This window comes from Haliotis rufescens, unplaced genomic scaffold (assembly GCF_023055435.1).
Source record: "Haliotis rufescens isolate VD_foot unplaced genomic scaffold, xgHalRufe1.0.p SCAF_62, whole genome shotgun sequence".
Classification (NCBI taxonomy): domain Eukaryota; kingdom Metazoa; phylum Mollusca; class Gastropoda; order Lepetellida; family Haliotidae; genus Haliotis; species Haliotis rufescens.
The window spans coordinates 1038007-1056833 of record NW_025964353.1 but is presented as its reverse complement, the minus strand read 5'-3'; the positions used below and the strand labels follow the sequence as shown (position 1 = coordinate 1056833).

The window sequence follows — 18827 nt, the reverse complement described above, 5'->3', positions numbered from 1 at the left end:
ACGCTACTTCAACCGACGCGAAATACTACGGTACCACACACACATTTCAAACATAGAACTAATCCTAAGAATATAGAGATAATCTCACCCGTGTGTCTTTTGATATCAAAAGGGTGAGATTTCATTTATCATCCAATATCTTTCTTAAATCGAAATACGAAAATAAAATAATCAGTGATATATAAAAGCGATATCTACAATGTAGATAACTGTATCTGCAATGTAGATATCCCTGATCTCTCCCAAGAAATATCTCTTGTGGGAACCAGCTTTGGATGATAAATAGCGTTAGGATATAAGAGACGCATGAGTTGACTACATCCAATATGAATAATAAAGAAGAATATATGATGTGTTGGTGTAAGTCCCAGATGTCGGCAGTATTGTTTGGGTTATTCTTCTCCGATTGTCTAATCTGATTGATGATCTGTGTTGAAAGGATACGACAAAACGGTAAGCTAGTAAGGTACCGTCATCGGTCCGTTTAAGTATAGTACTCAAAGTTTGCTAAGGATCATCACTTTAAAATGTAATACGTTAAATTGTGTGAACTGTTGAAACAGCCAAAGACGATATTGCGTGAAGTTAATTGAACACAAGTGTCCGCTGTCACGTGCCACACAATGCCAACAAACAACGTCGTTCGCCCGTTTAAGTGGTAAGATGCTGTCATTCGCCCGTCTAAGTGGTAACATGCTGTCATTCGCCCGTTTAAGTGGTAAGATGCTACCATTCGTCCGTTTAAGTGGTTAGATGCTGCCATTCGCCCGTTTAAATACTAACATTCTTGCATTCGTCCGTTTATACCACACGAACGTATCACCACACTTGAAGAAGTTCATTATACCATACTTATGTCTGTCGCTCTTGTTATTAATTGTCAGTGAGTTAATGTGGACCAGAATGCTTACGGTGCACTCGCCACAGAGCGATTGATGAATTTATCACAATTACTTTCTTCCGGTTACTGCAGCGATTGCAACAGACGGGGTCACGATGACATCGCGAGTGAGCCTTTTGGTTCTCCTGTACTGCGGACGGGGCCGGTGAGTAGTACTGCTTGTATGTGATCCCGCCAAGTGGCCTGGATACAACGGGTCCAGGTAGAAGAGGTACTATGTGGTGGTTAAAGTCTGTGGTGGTCCTGGCTGATTGTGTGGACCGTGGATCGTTGCTCATACAACAGCCATTGGTGTATCTACCCCAGTCTGAATATTTTCAAGCCTGCAAAATATCACGCACTCACAGAAATGTGTGAAAGTATAGATTTTTCTCAAAACACATTTCGTAATAATGTGATGACATGTACGAATATGTGGTTATCTCTGATGCACTGTGTGAAGGCCAACATATACAATTACTCGATATAGTCATATCATTAGTTTTTATCATTACTAGATTTGGATGCCCAAATTACTGAGTGAGTGAGTGAGTGAGCGAGTGGATGGGTGAGTGAGTGGATGGCATGGTGGGTTGGTGAGTGAGTGAGTGAGTGAGTGGGTGGGTGAGTGAGTGAGTGAGTGAGTGAGTGAGTGAGTGAGTGAGGGGGATGGTGGTTGGGTGGGTTGGTTGGTGGGTGGGTTGGTGGGTGAGTGAGTGGGTGAGTGAGTGGATGGCATGGTTGGTTGGTGAGTGAGTGAGTGAGTGAGTGGATGGGTGAGTGAGTGGATGGGATGGTGGGTGGGTGAGTGAGTGAGTGAGTGAGTGAGTGAGTAAGTGAGTGGGTGGGTGGGTGGGTGGGTGAGTGAGTGGGTGAGTGAGTGGGTGGGATGATGGGTGGGTGAGTGAGTGAGTGAGTGGATGGGTGAGTGAGTGAGTGGATGGGATGGTGGGTGGGTGAGTGAGTGAGTGAGTAAGTGATTGAGTGAGTGAGTGAGTGGATGGGTGAGTGAGTGAGTGAGTGAGTGGATGGGTGGGTGGGTGAGTGAGTGGGATGGAGGGTGGGTGAGTGAGTGAGTGAGCCCAATGAGATGCAGGTATTAGACGTTTATCAATCTGGTTAATGCACGAGCACGGACATGGTACAGATAGTCAGGACAAACGGAGATTCCAACCAATGATCACTGGTTTCTGGTACGCCTAAGGGACGCAACCCTGCATAGGGAATTATAGGACTAATTGTGTCTCCCTCGTCCATTGTGGGAAGTATAAAGAAAATAATAAATTCACAATAATTTCTTCTGAACACTGTTAATAAGAAAACAAAAACAGCAACTAGTAATGTATGTGTGTGTGTGTGTGTGTGTGTGTGTGTGTGTGTGTGACGTGTGCGTGTGCGTGTGCGTGTGCGTGTGCGTGTGCGTGTGCGTGTGTTTTCAAAAACTGGTGAGTTGTAGACGCGTTCCTGTCTAACTAAATTATAGAGTGTCTTGGTGAACTGTACTCTTCCGTTATCCTCACCTAAACGACCGCCTCCGTGGTCTAGTGGTAGTGCGTCCGTGGCAGTGGTAGAGCGGAAGGTGCGAGGGTCGATCCCCGGCCGCATCATACAAACAGACGTTAAAAGATGGTACTTGTTGTTACCCTGCCTCGCGCACGGCATTAAGGACTGGTCGTGCATGCACGACGCTATATAAGTGCAATAATCTTGAACGCGATGTTAAACCTCACCTCACCTCACCTTAACACTATTCTAACTATCCGCCACGAAGTCTACTGCGGCATCAATGTATCTACATCCGTTAACCGGTTTGTTTAGTTTTTTGTTTGTTTGTTTGTTTAACGCCGCACACAGCAATATTCCAGCTATATGACGGCGGTCTGTAAATTATCAAGTGATTGACATCATGAGAATCGATCTACGAACTTGGGATCCAATGACAATCATCGATTTCAATCAAGTCAGTGATCCTGACCGTCCGATCTCGTTAATCGCCTCTTACGGTCATAGTCACCTTTTACGGCCAGCATGGGTTGCTGAAGACTTATTCTATCTTCACGGGTCGTGTGTTCTTAACGAGAGTTGCCTGTACATACTCACTGTTTCAAGTGGTTCAGTGATCGCATTGTCAGTGAAAGAGCCAGTTTCCTCTCAATGACTAATGAATACTTTGACCAAGTCCAGCATATTACACTTCCTTGATGACACCATAGAGCTGCGTACATACATCACTAGAGTCCCCCAGTCAGCGCGGACAGAGGGTAAGTGGATTACTGATCGATGACATTAACATTAAGAATATTTATTCAAGTCTTATCTGAGCCCACTTAATCATTCCACAATCAGCTGCAATGTCACCGCGAGGCAGGGTGACAGATTAATAGATTGATAGGCGCGTCGGACGAACACCAAAATACATATGAACCCTTCGTGTGATTCTACGCCTCTGTACCTGGGGACGGTCTCGCGATCATCACATTAGTTTGTCACATGGATGACAAATATTAATCTACTTGTACATGTATGTTGTTGTGTTGTGAGAGGAAAGCCTGAAGTGATGCACGTCTTAGACGTTTACGACATTTTAGTAAACAACGATCACGGATGTGATGCTGACAAACATTATCAGGGCGAACCGGGATCCGAACCCACGATCGTCTGTTTCTGCCTAATAGTCGAGAAAGAAGATATAGTCCCCATGCACCCGAAACATATATATTTATAGCTTATGTTTTTTAATGCTCAAGGTGTCTACTGATTAAATTTGAAATTAATCCTGTTTCTTCCAGACATCGTGGAAATCAAATGAAGTTGTTTTGTATGTAGATAAATATTTGCAAGACGTTGAGTAAAATATACTGACTTTTAACGTACCCCTCTTGTTTTAGTAATATCTTAATCATAACACTTTCAATGGATTTCCCATGCTCAAATTACGCTCAAATATAGTCTCGTATGTTTATGTGCCATGTCCAGTCAAAAGTTGGAAACATCATCATTCGTTTGGTAGACACTATAAGAATTACAAAGGTGTAAGTTATAGAGGATTTCCATTTTGTTCTATACTATTTGTGTAGTTGTCAACCGGAAAATGAAACTACTTCATTATAAATGTAAAACCTTGAAACGTAAATTCTCCCTACCTAACACGCAGTGACGGTTCACCAACCCTTTGTAGTTGCGACTTAAAATGTTCTCTAATGTTTAAAAAATCTAAGGAATATGAACAATACTAACAAAAAGTATTTAATGTCAATAGAATGCGTAATCATACAATTCGATATGATCGATATCATACAAAATCAACATAAACAAAAAGGAGTCTTGAAATCTACGAGACCGTTGTTTGAAGCGAAAGAATACCCACCGGTCAAATAACCAAAATGGCGTTTTGCGAATTGAACAGTCACGATTGACGAGTTAAATGAGAAATTGACTTTTGAGAACGAAACATTATTTTCACTGCAATGAAACTATCACTCTTCTTAATTTCAGAAAGTCCTTCACACTGAAGTATATAATAAATATATCATCGGTTGTATGGTAACCATATCTTCCTTCTAAACCTAGTAACATAACCGGGGCGAACCGGTATTCAAACCTACATACATAGGTTTCTCGCCTGCATAGGGAACGCATCTCTGCACATCTAGTTTCGGCGCCTTAAACGACTGGTCACCCGTGCCCAAAGTCAAAAGTTTATATAACCTTTTCAATATATACAAAATACAAACATATATATTTTAATATCAATCTCCTGTGTTACTTCTCGAGTCCTGATATGCACGGATACTACATCAGCGGACGTGACACACGCAGCTCATCACATCACCGTCATGTAGTCATTGACATCCGCTCATGATGTACACTACAAGTGAAATACGCATAATCATTCTTCTTTCATTTGACGAATATCTACGAAAATATGTTAGTAGCACATTTTGTAACGGAATTCTCTTATCAAAAAAAAAATATAGCGTGATCGATATTTGAATCGAGTGAAAACCTATTGGTGTCGGAACTAATTTTAAGACCAATTAGAAAATATACCCTGCAAAAAAAGACACAATAAGTAGCAAAACCGTAAATATCTGACAGTATTGCCGATGTTCATACAAAGGTAATCACCAAAATGAATTTATTATTTCTGCATCGTTTCGGGATTGATTTGTGTGGTAAAATAAGGTATTGCAGAAATTTTGTGAACAGATGAAAAAATCGTAAAAACGCAACCACGTGAGAGCCTGGAGCAAAACATATTAACATGACATGCGGGTGCACCATCACTTGTCGGGTGATTTGCATGCCATCACAATCTTACAGCAAGTGAACAGCGAAAACATGCCACGACTGACGGAAGCCCAACGCAAAAACGCCATTGGCCGACAGCTTACAGGCGTATCATCTTTAGCTTTTCCACGTTACGCCAAGCACCATCACAAGACTAAGAAACCGTTATCAGACACACGGGTCAACACGGGGCCTTCCCAGATCCGGTCAACACGTGTCCCTACTAGAGCAGAGGACAGATACATACGGCTACGTCACTCACGTGAAAGAACCACCACGGCCACCTCTACGACTACGGCAGTACCAGGATTTCGTAGGATATGAGCCTAGACAGTGAGGAACCGTTTACGCGCTGAAGTTATTCGCGCTAGACGACCTGTTGGAGGGGTCATTTTGACGGACCTGCACCGTCGGCTGCGGCGTCAATGGTGTCAAAGTCACAGAGCACGACCACAAATGCGATGGAAACGTTTGGTTTAATGATGAGTCACGTTTTACGCTTCGCTGTGCGGATGGGAGACGTCGTGTATACAGGCATGCGGAGACCGTTATGCCCGAAACTTCATTCAGGAAGTGGACAGATTTGGCGGTGGTAGTGTGATGATGTGGACAGCTATCTCCTACACTGGTAGAACAGAGGGAATTTAACGACACAACGTTACACGTATAAAATTATTCGGCCACACGACCTTCCCATTATGCAACAAGCGAACGTCAGTTTCCAACAAGACAACGCCCGACCTCACACAGCAAGACTGACAACTGCCGTTTTGAGGAATCACAACATCCAGGTCCTGCCATGGCCCTCCAATGTCTCCAGATTTAAACCCAATCAAACATTTTTGGGATGGAACTGGATCAGCGATTGCAAGCATGTCAGAAACAACCACGGAGCCTCCGACAGTTGGCAGAAAACTGCAGGAAGAGTGGGTGAACATACCCCAGGCCACAATTCAAGATCTGATTGCTTCCATGGGAACACAGATGACCTTCACCTTGAAAATCTACTATCTCGCGTGTGCTATGTGGAACCTGGTCAATGAGAATGATGTGTGCAACCATTGAACAATCAATTACCATCTATTAATAAATTTATATGATATATTAAATATACACCTAAAATCACTTTTGCGTTTCTTATTTTGCAGAGTATACATATTACCGAGACCTTTCACTCTGAAACGGTATGCAATACACAACAATGAATCCTATCATATATACTCATATCTATCGCTTTTGTTGAATTGTCAGCGTGTAACTGAAGACCAGAAAGTACATAATAAACTGCTTCCTCTTGCCAAAGAGCAATTAATAAATGTAGATGAATCACTTCCTTCCTGTATCTGCAGCGATTGCACCAGACGAGGTCACGATGTCATCGCGAGTGAGCCTTCTAGTTCTTCTGTACAGTGGACTTGTATACGAGGCCGGTGAGTAGTACTGCTTGTATGTGAACCCGCCAAGTGGCCTGGATACAACGGGTCCAGGTAGAAGAAGTCCTGTGTGGCGGTTAAAGTGTGTGGTGGTCCTGGCTGATTGTGTGGACCACCGTGGATCGTTGCCCATACTAACAGCCATTGGTTTATCTACCCCAGTCTAATTATTTTCAAGTGTGAAGAATACCACTCCCTCACATCATTGAGTCGATTCTTCTTTAGCCCCTGGCACATTTAGCCTGAACTTCTAATAAATCAGGAAACGGGAAATATATAATATTTACAATGTTCCCAAACTAACCCTACTATTGTTGAAGGATATCTGCTGTGAGGTTATTACATTTGTGTTCACCGAGAGACCGGAACTGCCGCGTTTCGGTGTAGTATACGGAAAGTAGGCCACACTTGCGTTACTGATCCGTCCACTACAAACTTTTGTTGAAAGGAAAACAAAATCTGAATTTGCTCTTTCATCCTGCCGATGAGCTTGTAGCATATTGCAACAAACACATTGTTTCGAAACATCCACCCACTGTTAATAATTTTGCATCAATATTTTTGTGTGCAGAAATGTAAAGAAGTCCTGGATTAAGCTAGCTAATTGCTGCGCCTTGAACGACTGGGCCTCAATATAGTATATTAGGTCACAGCCAGGTTTCGTAACCTCGTTGCATGTACAAACGTGATGTATCAGGGAAACGCCGCTGCACGATGAGAAGTCTTAATTCGTATTTGTTGGTACATTTGCTCAACATGTAAAGTGAAGAATTACACCGAAACTAGGACGTAGTATTAACGGTGGGGTTGTATTCATATTAAGTACATATGAACATAAATCACAGCGACAAAACCCCTTATTTAATCACAAGAAATCCATTGTACAATCCCATAAGCATAAGAAATCCACTGTACCATTCCGGCAATATCATGAGCATGTGTTAAAATATCTCCATCAAATAGTGATGATACCTGGTGTTCGCGCGATAGGGTGACCCTGTTCTGCCCAGCGTTCAAACCCATCACAAACACACGCAAAGGCAAGTTAACTGTTCACCTGAAATAACGGGAACGCAATGCGGTCCTTTTTTCCTGAAGTATGAAACAAAGGCAAGAAAAGATTTTTGACCGGGAATATAGAACGAGAGAGGCGTCTGTAAAATATTGTTTCGTAGGGGCAAGACATCATTCTACAGTAAAACTTTTGGAAAACTTTACTAAGACTTTGAATGTTGTAACCCTGATCAAACAACTTTTGAGCAACAAACAGCAAGCACGATTAATGGCAAACGTTGTGACGTACAGCGTGAGTCTCATTGCAGAAGGAGCATGTCACTGTACGGCCGGGTGTGACCCTGTCAGCAACTGTACGGGAGCCTGTGACACTGGATGGTATGGGCCGTACTGTCAGAAACGTAGGTGGCTTAGTGTATTTAGATCTTTAGTTGAATTAGGGGATAAACCTTCTGTGTTTTGAAATTTGATGTAGTCCCACTGTAGAATAGATATACCTCTTATTTTAATTTGGAACCGAGCTCTTTAGCGCGAGGTTTAAAAGTATAAATATATAAATATGAAAAGGTATAAATGTATAAATGTAAAAATGTTTGTAAAAAACATGTTGTCAAACACATTTGATAAAATTCGACAAACCATATCATATTACAGTATGTACGATATCTGTATGAACTCACTACTGATGTACTGCAGTTGTGTTTGGTCACATATTCAAAACACCAAGTCGAGCGTCTTTCTCTTTCAACTGCAGTTGTAATATTGATTATGCGACGTAAAACTAATTTAGCTCTCCTCAAACTATTAAAGAACTACCACTAGTGTCTCGGACAGAAGACACTTTATGACTTCACAACTGAAATGTTACGCCACGTAGTGTTGCTTTGCTTTGGCCTCACACAAGTGTCTACTGGGGACATTGTTGGAATATACTGACATTCGTTTTAAATAAAAAGGTTATTCACAAAAGACTCTCCAAGGATAGATTTAGATATGATATTCTACTTCATATATCCCCAGTGGGTACAAATATTGCATAATATGTTTCTTTCATCTGCCTTCAAGAGAATGTCGCCTTGAATGGGAGTGCTTCACAGATAAGTACCTTCCATGAAAGTCGCGATTATACTGACGGGAAACGTGTCAACTTCACTGCTGATTTGGCTGTCGATGGCTTCTCCCACACTGACTTCACCAAGAAGCCTCTGACATGCACACACACAGGATCCGACCATGATGCATGGTGGAGGGTGAAGCTGGCGAGGAATGGAGTCAATCAAATCAAACACATGACTATCTATAACCGCCAAGGCTGTAAGTTGCCTGTCATTATTATACTCTCATTAACAGGAATGCAACAACCCCAACTTTCATATTCCATTCAGGTATCTCCTAAGATTATTATACAGTATAACAACCATGTCTACTGTATAACAACCATGTATATTGTATAACAACCATATATACTGTATAACAACCATGTCTATTGTATAACAACCATGTCTACTGTATAACAACCATGTCTACTGTATAACAACCATGTCTACAGTATAACAACCATGTCTACTGTATAACAACCATGTCTACTGTATAACAACCATGTATACTGTATAACAACCATGTCTACAGTATAACAACCATGTCTACTGTATAACAACCATGTCTACTGTATAACAACCATGTCTACTGTATAACAACCATGTCTACTGTATAACAACCATGTATACAGTATAACAACCATGTATACAGTATACCAACCATGTCTACTGTATAACAACCATGTCTACTGTATAACAACCATGTCTACAGTATAACAACCATGTATACTGTATAACAACCATGTATACTGTATAACAACCATGTCTACTGTATAACAACCATGTCTACTGTATAACAACCATGTATACTGTATAACAACAATGTATACTGTATAACAACCATGTATACAGTATAACAACCATGTATATTGTATAACAACCATGTCTACTGTATAACAACCATGTATACAGTATAACAACCATGTATATTGTATAACAACCATGTCTACTGTATAACAACCATGTATACTGTATAACAACAATGTATACTGTATAACAACCATGTCTACTGTATAACAACCATGTATATTGTATAACAACCATGTCTACTGTATAACAACCATGTCTACTGTATAACAACCATGTCTACAGTATAACAACCATGTCTACAGTATAACAACCATGTCTACAGTATAACAACCATGTCTACTGTATAACAACCATGTCTACTGTATAACAACCATGTATACAGTATAACAACCATGTATACAGTATACCAACCATGTCTACTGTATAACAACCATGTCTACTGTATAACAACCATGTCTACAGTATAACAACCATGTCTACTGTATAACAACCATGTATACTGTATAACAACCATGTCTACTGTATAACAACCATGTCTACTGTATAACAACCATGTATACTGTATAACAACCATGTCTACAGTATAACAACCATGTATACTGTATAACAACCATGTATACTGTATAACAACCATGTCTACAGTATAACAACCATGTCTACAGTATAACAACAATGTATACTGTATAACAACCATGTATACTGTATAACAACCATATATACTGTATAACAACCATGTATACTGTATAACAACCATGTCTACAGTATAACAACCATGTATACTGTATAACAACCATGTATACTGTATAACAACCATGTATACTGTATAACAACCATATATACTGTATAACAACCATGTATACTGTATAACAACCATGTATACTGTATAACAACCATGTCTACAGTATAACAACCATGTATACTGTATAACAACCATGTATACTGTATAACAACCATGTATACTGTATAACAACCATATATACTGTATATCAACCATGTCTACTGTATTGCAATCATGTGGTGCATATCATCTCAGGATAATGAAGCGTCCATTGATCTTCATAACACCCTTTTTTTTTGAAACTATACTATACCTGATTTCCGTCATGTTTGTTGCTCCCAATACGGCAATATCCAGAAGCTTCTTTATCTGAAACATTCGCGGAAAAATCTCCACTTCGATTAACATCGAAATTGAAAATCAAGGCTTACAACAATCATAACAAATAACACCTAAATAGACGAAACAACAAAGGAAGTACTTAACTGACACATGACACACGTCAAGGCGACGCTGCTAGTTGTAGAAGTTTGCCAGCTAGATTAGCGAGAGGGACGAAAAAGGTTGGTGAAAACTGTGACCAAGAAACTCGCACTTACCTCTAACCGGGATCTGCAATCTTGTTGAACTCATTCCATTCTTGTTCACTCAATCTTAAGGCCTTGCAAAATTGCAAAAACGTTAACATTTTCCCAAAATATCTAAAAATAGACAGCACTGCAAGACATAAGTAGTTCTTGACAGGTGGTGAACACATCATTGATAGAAAACACAAGAATAAACGACGACAGTGCATCGCAGGTGTTCTTGCTGCACATATGTATGTATGACCAGCACTGATGTGTGCAAGCATCATTGTTCATATCTTAACAAGACACAACACTCACCTGGATGACCGTTTGATATATTTAGATTATAAACATTCAAATATTTGGGTAACAGTTCAAACGTCATAGACTGGTAATTCTTGTCTCACTTTTATGAAGTAATAAATGTTGCAGTAAGTATAATTGTGGAAACAAATTTAATTTTCTATGAATGCTTCATATAGGGTATGCCAGGTTTACTGCGATATGAGGCAGTGCACGTACATGGAAGTGTACAGTCCTAGACCCTCCTGTATATGTAACTGTGCATTTTTTGACACACAGTTGAAAGGAGACGCCAGGGAATGGACATTTCCGTGGATGGACAGCGATGTTACGGATGGACTAAAGACGCAGCACCAGATACTGTGGCACTCGTGGTCTGTGATCAGACGCTGGTAGGAGAAGAAGTGACCATCAGGATTCCCGGACAGTTCCTGTCTCTCTGTGAAGTACAGGTGTTTGGTAAGTTGCTAGTAGTTTATTGGACACACACTCTACTTAACTATTAATATACGTCTAGTTTATTGATTATTTTTTTGTAAAAAATTTCGTTGGAAATTCCGTTCGATTTCACTCATAATAACAATGCATTCTCTTATTTACTTCTGTAAATTGGCTTTAAAGAATTTGAATTACACTATATGAATTACAAAGTGATAATAAATAGTAGGTATTTATTTAAAAAAAAATTGATGGCAAATACTAAGTCTTTCTCCCGTTACAGTACATTATGCACATTTATAACATGTCCAACGATGTAAAAAGCTCTTTATAATTGTGAACATAATGAGCATCGTGTATGTCACAAACAATTATCATGGGGAAATAACTAGAATATTCTATGCTACATACTTTATGCAATGAATATTCCATTTAAGTTTGCAATGACTTCTGGTACGGAGAAGATTGTGACAAACGATGCAACTGTTTTCCCGCATCAGACATCTGTGACAAAGGTAATGGAGCCTGCAAGAGAGGATGTCAACCAGGCTTCACAGGCTTAGACTGTCAGCAAGGTGAGAATACTGAATTTCTGGTGAGATTATTGACTCCACACAAAATCCATATCTACGTTCTAGGTCCCTTAAAATTATTTTAAGGTAATTAAGTAAGGTTTAATAAAATAATGTATTACCCACCCGTTTAATAACCATGCATCTGTATTACGCATTGTGTAAAACCAAAGTACTGCATGAACAAATTCACAAAACCCCCAACATTACTGGGCTTTTTTCAATGACATTGCGTGAAGAGATGACATATTACTGAGAGGAGCTTATGCACACTCGGTGACCCTAGCAACTCCGTTTCTAGGCTGACGTCACATGGCATTGTTTTGCCGGTGGATCATACAGGAACCACAAAAGTCTCTTAAGTTCAGGAATGAGAATGGGATGATGCTAGAGCTGAGAAAGAGTTGAGGGTGATGGCAAGCTGAAAATATGAGCGTTTAATGAAATACTAGTATATGCTCGAGGATAGGTAAGCGAAAATGCCCAGTCCCTACAATTAAGACATATTCTGTGCTATAATAGCCGTCGAAACAGATTTCTTTGGGCGCACAATGCAAAATAGTGATGAAAATTATATGACTGGATCCCTGAAAGGCAGATGCGACACCATGTGTTCGCGAAATAGGTAAGCATGTGATGCACCGACCAGAAGCACCGACTCACACAATTTTCATTACAAATGTGAGTGTTTCTTTGTTGGCTAAAGCCGCATTCAATGATTTCTTCTTATGGTACATGTTAATGTATGCAATGGTGATACAGTTATTCCAGAGTGAATGAATACGACTTTACGCCGTTCTGACCAATGGTCAAGCAACATAACGTCGGGGGGACACGAGAACCGGGATTGCCCTTGAGGCTTCGGTGTGGCTAGTGAACACTTTAACCACTGTGCTACCAAACCGCCTCATTAAGGACGATCAGCTATCGGGACGTATATTTAAGGGACACGGATTGGTTGGAAATGTGTTTATCCGAACAATCATACTGGGGCCGGATAAATGCGGTTTAACCACATAAATCAAAGCAGACTAGATATACTTCAAATAGTTGTCCAATGGACAGTTAATCGACTCACGGCAGCTAGTGAGCCCAAGCGGACAGTCAGGAAGAAGCCAGAGATTAGTGCCCCTTTAATGAAATGGAGACACAGTACACTGGATAATCGAGAATGTTACTAATATTTTCGTTTAAAATTCTGAATTTGAAGGATATACTCGACCTTTCAGAGTGCGAAGATGGCTTTTACGGCATGAACTGTACGTCTTCATGTGGCCAATGTCTCAACACCACTATCTGTGACAAGAGTGACGGCCACTGTCCACGTGGGTGTCAGACTGGCTGGACCACGGTCACGTGTGATAGAGGTAAGCAAAGCGTGTCTACATTTCTCAAAGTAGTAAATAATGTCATGCATAATTCTAAATACAAATAATAGATAGTGAGTGCGTAAATTGGTTTTAACGACGTTTTCAACAATATTCCAGTTATATCACAGCGTGTCAGCTTAAGGTGGGAGGAAAGCTCGAAGTGATGTAGGTCTCCTACGTTTACCACTTTGGTAAAATACACGAGAACGATATGGTGCTGACAAACATAGAACATAATCAGGGCGCACTGGGATTCGAACCCATAATCATAGGTTCCTGGCGTGTCCAAGGGACGCAACTCTGCACATATAATCTGATGAACCTTTACTTCTGGAGTTTACCTCTGCATGCACACACATTGTAGCACGCTCTTATATTGAGCAGATAAAATATTATTTATGAATGTATGTTTCAATGTTGTTTTTATTGTATTACACGTCAGAGCGTGACGTGATTGGTGTATCTGTCGGCGGCGTCTTACTGGTAGTAGTCGTCGTTGTAGTAGCTGTGTTGGTGATTTTGATTAAAAGGTACGGAACGACATAACTTATAACATCATTCTGTGTTCTGCTCATTAATTATTGTCGGGTTTACTCAGTGCTTGAGTTATTTTAATGTTGATATAACAGAAGTTTGATCAGTTTTGTTATACAAAAACATTTACTGTATAGAAATGCTTACGAGCTCCATAAACGCTGCTTTGACATATGTGAGTTGAGATCTACTATTTTAAATCTGTAACTTTGTTTAAGTATGTGAAACGATTTGTGTCTATTAAAACCTACTATAGTAAACTACGGTTATATCGAACTCAAAGGGACCACTTCTACTAGTTCGTTATAACCGTAGTTCGTTATAAGCATATGTATATAGGATATATACAAATGGCCAGGACCCAAAATAGCCATTTCGTTATATCCGTCAGTTCGTTATAAACGTATTATTCTTACCAAACTTGCAGCGTTGGACAAATATAGGACCTGAAGCCGTTGCTCTTGTAAATAGCAAGGTTTGCTTACGTCCACGTGACGTCATGAACTATATCTTATTTGGAATTAACATGACACTGTCTATCGTGTTGTTACAGGAGAAAGGGTCACTCGAGACCTGCCGCGTCCATGACGCTCTACAAGGAACCATCTGTCCAGGAACATTCAGATGCTTGTTACGGTAGTGTGACAACTGTTTTATACATGTCATGTAAAAGAAATATTATCCTGAGTGATCGAGCTAATATTTTTGGCAGTCGCAGTCATGAATATAACATATGTGCCAGCATGTAAAACGCTTGACGCCGTTGGGTACAGCGCCACACAATAACCCCTGGCACCCGTTGTAGGCACCCGATCTTTTTGCACAAATAACAGAGAAATTATAGTGGAATATATAACTGAAAAATATATTTTCGCATTGCGGTGGTACTGCTATTATGACAGGTATGTGGACCGGAACTAGTTAGCGTCAACTCCGGATATATATATAGGAGCCGGATATAACAAATCGCCGACTATTTTGGTTATTTTGCTAAACGTCTTTAGGAAATTTCGAACTGATTTGTAGGTTTCTTTGAAATCGTTAAAACCTGGCCCAAGTCTACGACATAGAATAGAAAATACCGAATATGACATCATGGGTCATTTTTAACATAACATTTTACACAATGTAGATAATACTATCAGTCTCAATCACACTGTGACTTTGTCCATTTCTTTGGAGAAAGATGAGGACGAAGTCTTTTCCGCAGAGTTAGAAGACGTAACAGTTGAAGGCGCTAGCTACTGTAACTGGGTCTCTCCTTGTGTGTCTTTGGAGAAACTGGTTGAGTACATCAGAATGAAAAAGGAAGATTCGGCCTTCGAGACCGAATACAAGGTATTACGTGTGGATTACATCTTAATACACTGTTAAGGATGTGTTTGATGACAATACATACATATATTTAATACATACATATATATAGCACACACACATATATATAATACATATTAAACTCTGTTCCCATGTGAGGTTCCCGGCGGCGAATGAGCAGATATCAAGGAGTTGAGGGATGTACAACGTAACAGTTTATCGTTCACATAATTTCGTAGGCAACCAGCCACAAATGATACATAATCCCCAAATACCTGATCACCCGGTGATATCATTCAAATACCTCTGAAACACGGCGTGCAGCCCTATTTATTTGCTCCCTCACGCATCACGCTCGCATCTTCTCCATAGAAAAGTTGTCCAGTTGGGACGAGGGATATAATAATAACGCATTTCTGATTTTGCAGGCGATTCCTTATGGTATCAGAGGCAGCGTTGAAGAAGGAAAAAGGGCAGAAAACAAATTGAAAAACAGATTTGCCGCGTTGTACCCATGTAGGTTCCCTCATGTACCGACATGCATCTGACACTGTCAGGTCAATAGCTTCATGTAATCACTGTTGTTTGTCATCGGTTGATGTGCCTCTCCGTAAATCTGCTAAGTTTTAAGCAGGGACATTGTAAAATGATTTGATGTTTCTGATCGATCATTGCCGAACTAAACAGTGAAGACTTTAAAGGAAGTCGTCGAGCGATACCCAAACATTACCTAAATAGACACAATGAATTTTCCTCTCTGCGCCGACTCTAATTCTGAAAAAAGCAGCTAGGTCTTATGTGTAGAAGAGTGAGTGAGTTGGGTTTAACGACGTTTTCAACAGTATTCCAGTTATATCACGGCGTGTCAGCTTAATGTGGGAGGAAAGCTCGAAGTGATGCAGGTCTCAGACGTTTAACACTTCGGTGAAACCCACGAGCATAGGTATGGTGCTGACAAACCTAGAAACATAATCGGGGCGAACCGGGATTCGAACCCAAATTCATAGGTTTCTGGCGTGCCCAAGGGACGCAACTCTACACAGCGAATCGCTGCGCCTTAGACGACTGGGCCACCCGTCCCCCCACTTGTTATCAGAAGGGTGGAGAAGATGATTCGTACGTCAATCTTATCAATGGATATGAACAAAGTTAACTGAAACTAATGCTAGAATGTAAAATGAGTCATAAAGGTAGACATGGAGCGTATATTCAAAGCGCTGCTTAGTTCCACGGTCATGGTTCCATTAACGTCTTAGTTCATCGTCATTTTGTTCTTCTACACATAGGGGGCACGGGTGGCCCAGTCGTCTAAGGCACCCCGATTCTCTGTGCAGAGTTGCGTCCCTTGGGCACGCCAGAAACCTATGAATGTGGGTTCGAATCCCGGTTCGCCCCGATTATGTTTCTAGGTTTGTAAGCACCATACCCGTGCTCGTGGGTTTCACCGAAGTGGTAAACGTCTGAGACATCACTTCGGGCTTTCCTCCCACATTAAGCTGACACGTCATGATATAACTGGAATAATGTTTAAAGCGGCGTTAAACCCCACTCACTCACTCACTCTTATAACAATTACAGTATTCATCAACTCTGGTACTATCTAATCGATGGGTGTATGTTACAGTTCTTTCATGTCCTTGTCTCAGATGATGACTCACGAGTGATCCTTGAAGAAGACGGAGAGAATACATCTGATTATGTAAATGCCAACTACGTTTCAGTACGTGTTTCACTATATTTAGTAAATATGATTATTGATAAAATACCGTACTTGTATGAAGGAGCGAAACCTAAAAACATATAATACTTTTGATATGCTAAGATATAGAGTAAACAAACATTTTTACAGACAATTGTTTCTGTTTACTTCTTTCAAAAGGGACATGGTGGACATGGGTATATCGCTACGCAAGGTAATTATTTGTTTCTTCTTGGTCTAAACGAGTGAGAAAACTTTTTTGTTGTTTGTATGTTTGTTGTTTAGCACCGCATTCAGCAATAACCCAGCTATATGACGGCAGTCTGTAAATAATCGAGAATGGACCAAACAATCCAGTGATTGATGTCATGAGGATCGATTCACGCAATTGGAACACTATGACATGCATCAACCCAGTCAGCAAGCCTGACCACCAAGCTCCGTTGGTCGCCTCTTACGACAAGTATAGTCGCTGTTTAGGGCAAACATGGGTCGCTGAAGACCTATTCTAACCCGGATCTTTACGGGTGAGAAAGCTTTTGAATCAAATGTATTACATAGGTTCAACGTCTTTTTATGAAGACGATCTTACAGATGAATGTTCTACAAGGTGATCTACATGCATGATGTTGTTGCATACTGATATAATACTGAGATTAAAATGCATAAATGCCAGACAGGTTTTTGAAAAGTACAATTGCACTTAAAACAGTTTACAACTTCGTTTTATCATACATGTTTTAAAATGTAAATAATAGTTTACATACGTCTATAATATCTGTAGGCCCCACACAAGCGACAGTGGGTGACTTCTGGAGAATGGTTTGGCAGCAGCGGGTGGGGAAAATAGTCATGGTGACACAGCTGAAGGAGATGCAGAAGGTAGGTGAACCTTACATGTTTGTTCTTTAATGTAAGCAGTTGTGCAGAAACATGCGAAGGAGCTATGGACCTCCTTCAAAATGCATACATAAAATGATATGATCATGTCATTGTTTCATTTATTATTCATTGTGAATTGTAGGTTGTTGCATTGTTTGCCGAACTAAATTTGCAAGTTCCACATTCAAGTTTGTTATTTAAGCGTCGTTTTTAATTGATGAACTGGTGGTTATCGTTCAAATTGCTGCAGGTGAAGTGTGAGAAATATTGGCCTTGCGATCATGACACCAGCAACTGTGGTAATATTTCTATAGAACATGAATGCACCGTAACACGAGCTGACTTTACCATGATGACGCTGAAAGTAAAACATGTCACGGTAGGTCAGTTTTAATGCAGATTTATTATCCTCAAAGTCCCAAAATATGTTATGTAATTTCATGAACTGAAAGTACTTTAAAGGATACTATGTATTCATCATTGTTGATCGCAAGATGACTTGCGCTATATGTTTTCTAAAAGCTTTACCTTCGTGATCTACCAATGATATAGCTGGGGCCTAACAATAACATTAATATATACACAACAGCTTCCCAGGTGCCCATATTGTATGTATTAATTCGCCGGATGCATATTAGGCCCGATATGAAGATCCTATTATTATATTATATACTTATTCGATACACTTACATGTGAACACACTGGATATGAGGTTCCTATTAACGATAATACATTGCTGTCATATGTCCACATGCAAGTGTTCGATTCCCCACATGAGCACAATGTGTGAAGCCCATTTCTGGTGTCCCCCGCCGTGATATTCCTGGAATATTGCTAAAACCTC

At 40.3% G+C, this 18827-nt stretch overlaps 1 protein-coding gene across 1 annotated transcript in view; it reads left to right on the top strand.

The window, feature by feature from the left end:
- The first annotated feature begins 3010 nt into the window (after nucleotides 1-3010).
- LOC124110854 (receptor-type tyrosine-protein phosphatase epsilon-like) overlaps nucleotides 3011-18827 on the top strand; it is a 33433-nt gene continuing 17616 nt past the window's right edge. Inside the window, exons 1-15 of the mRNA XM_046470313.2 lie at nucleotides 3011-3141; nucleotides 6520-6600; nucleotides 7926-8018; nucleotides 8683-8931; nucleotides 11454-11633; nucleotides 12050-12187; nucleotides 13414-13551; nucleotides 13997-14084; nucleotides 14642-14724; nucleotides 15275-15426; nucleotides 15831-15918; nucleotides 17049-17122; nucleotides 17282-17315; nucleotides 17886-17983; nucleotides 18234-18362. Coding sequence (XP_046326269.2) covers nucleotides 3042-3141; nucleotides 6520-6600; nucleotides 7926-8018; nucleotides 8683-8931; nucleotides 11454-11633; nucleotides 12050-12187; nucleotides 13414-13551; nucleotides 13997-14084; nucleotides 14642-14724; nucleotides 15275-15426; nucleotides 15831-15918; nucleotides 17049-17122; nucleotides 17282-17315; nucleotides 17886-17983; nucleotides 18234-18362 — 1725 coding nt within the window. The 5' untranslated portion in view covers nucleotides 3011-3041. The remainder of the gene's footprint in view (nucleotides 3142-6519; nucleotides 6601-7925; nucleotides 8019-8682; nucleotides 8932-11453; nucleotides 11634-12049; nucleotides 12188-13413; nucleotides 13552-13996; nucleotides 14085-14641; nucleotides 14725-15274; nucleotides 15427-15830; nucleotides 15919-17048; nucleotides 17123-17281; nucleotides 17316-17885; nucleotides 17984-18233; nucleotides 18363-18827) is intronic.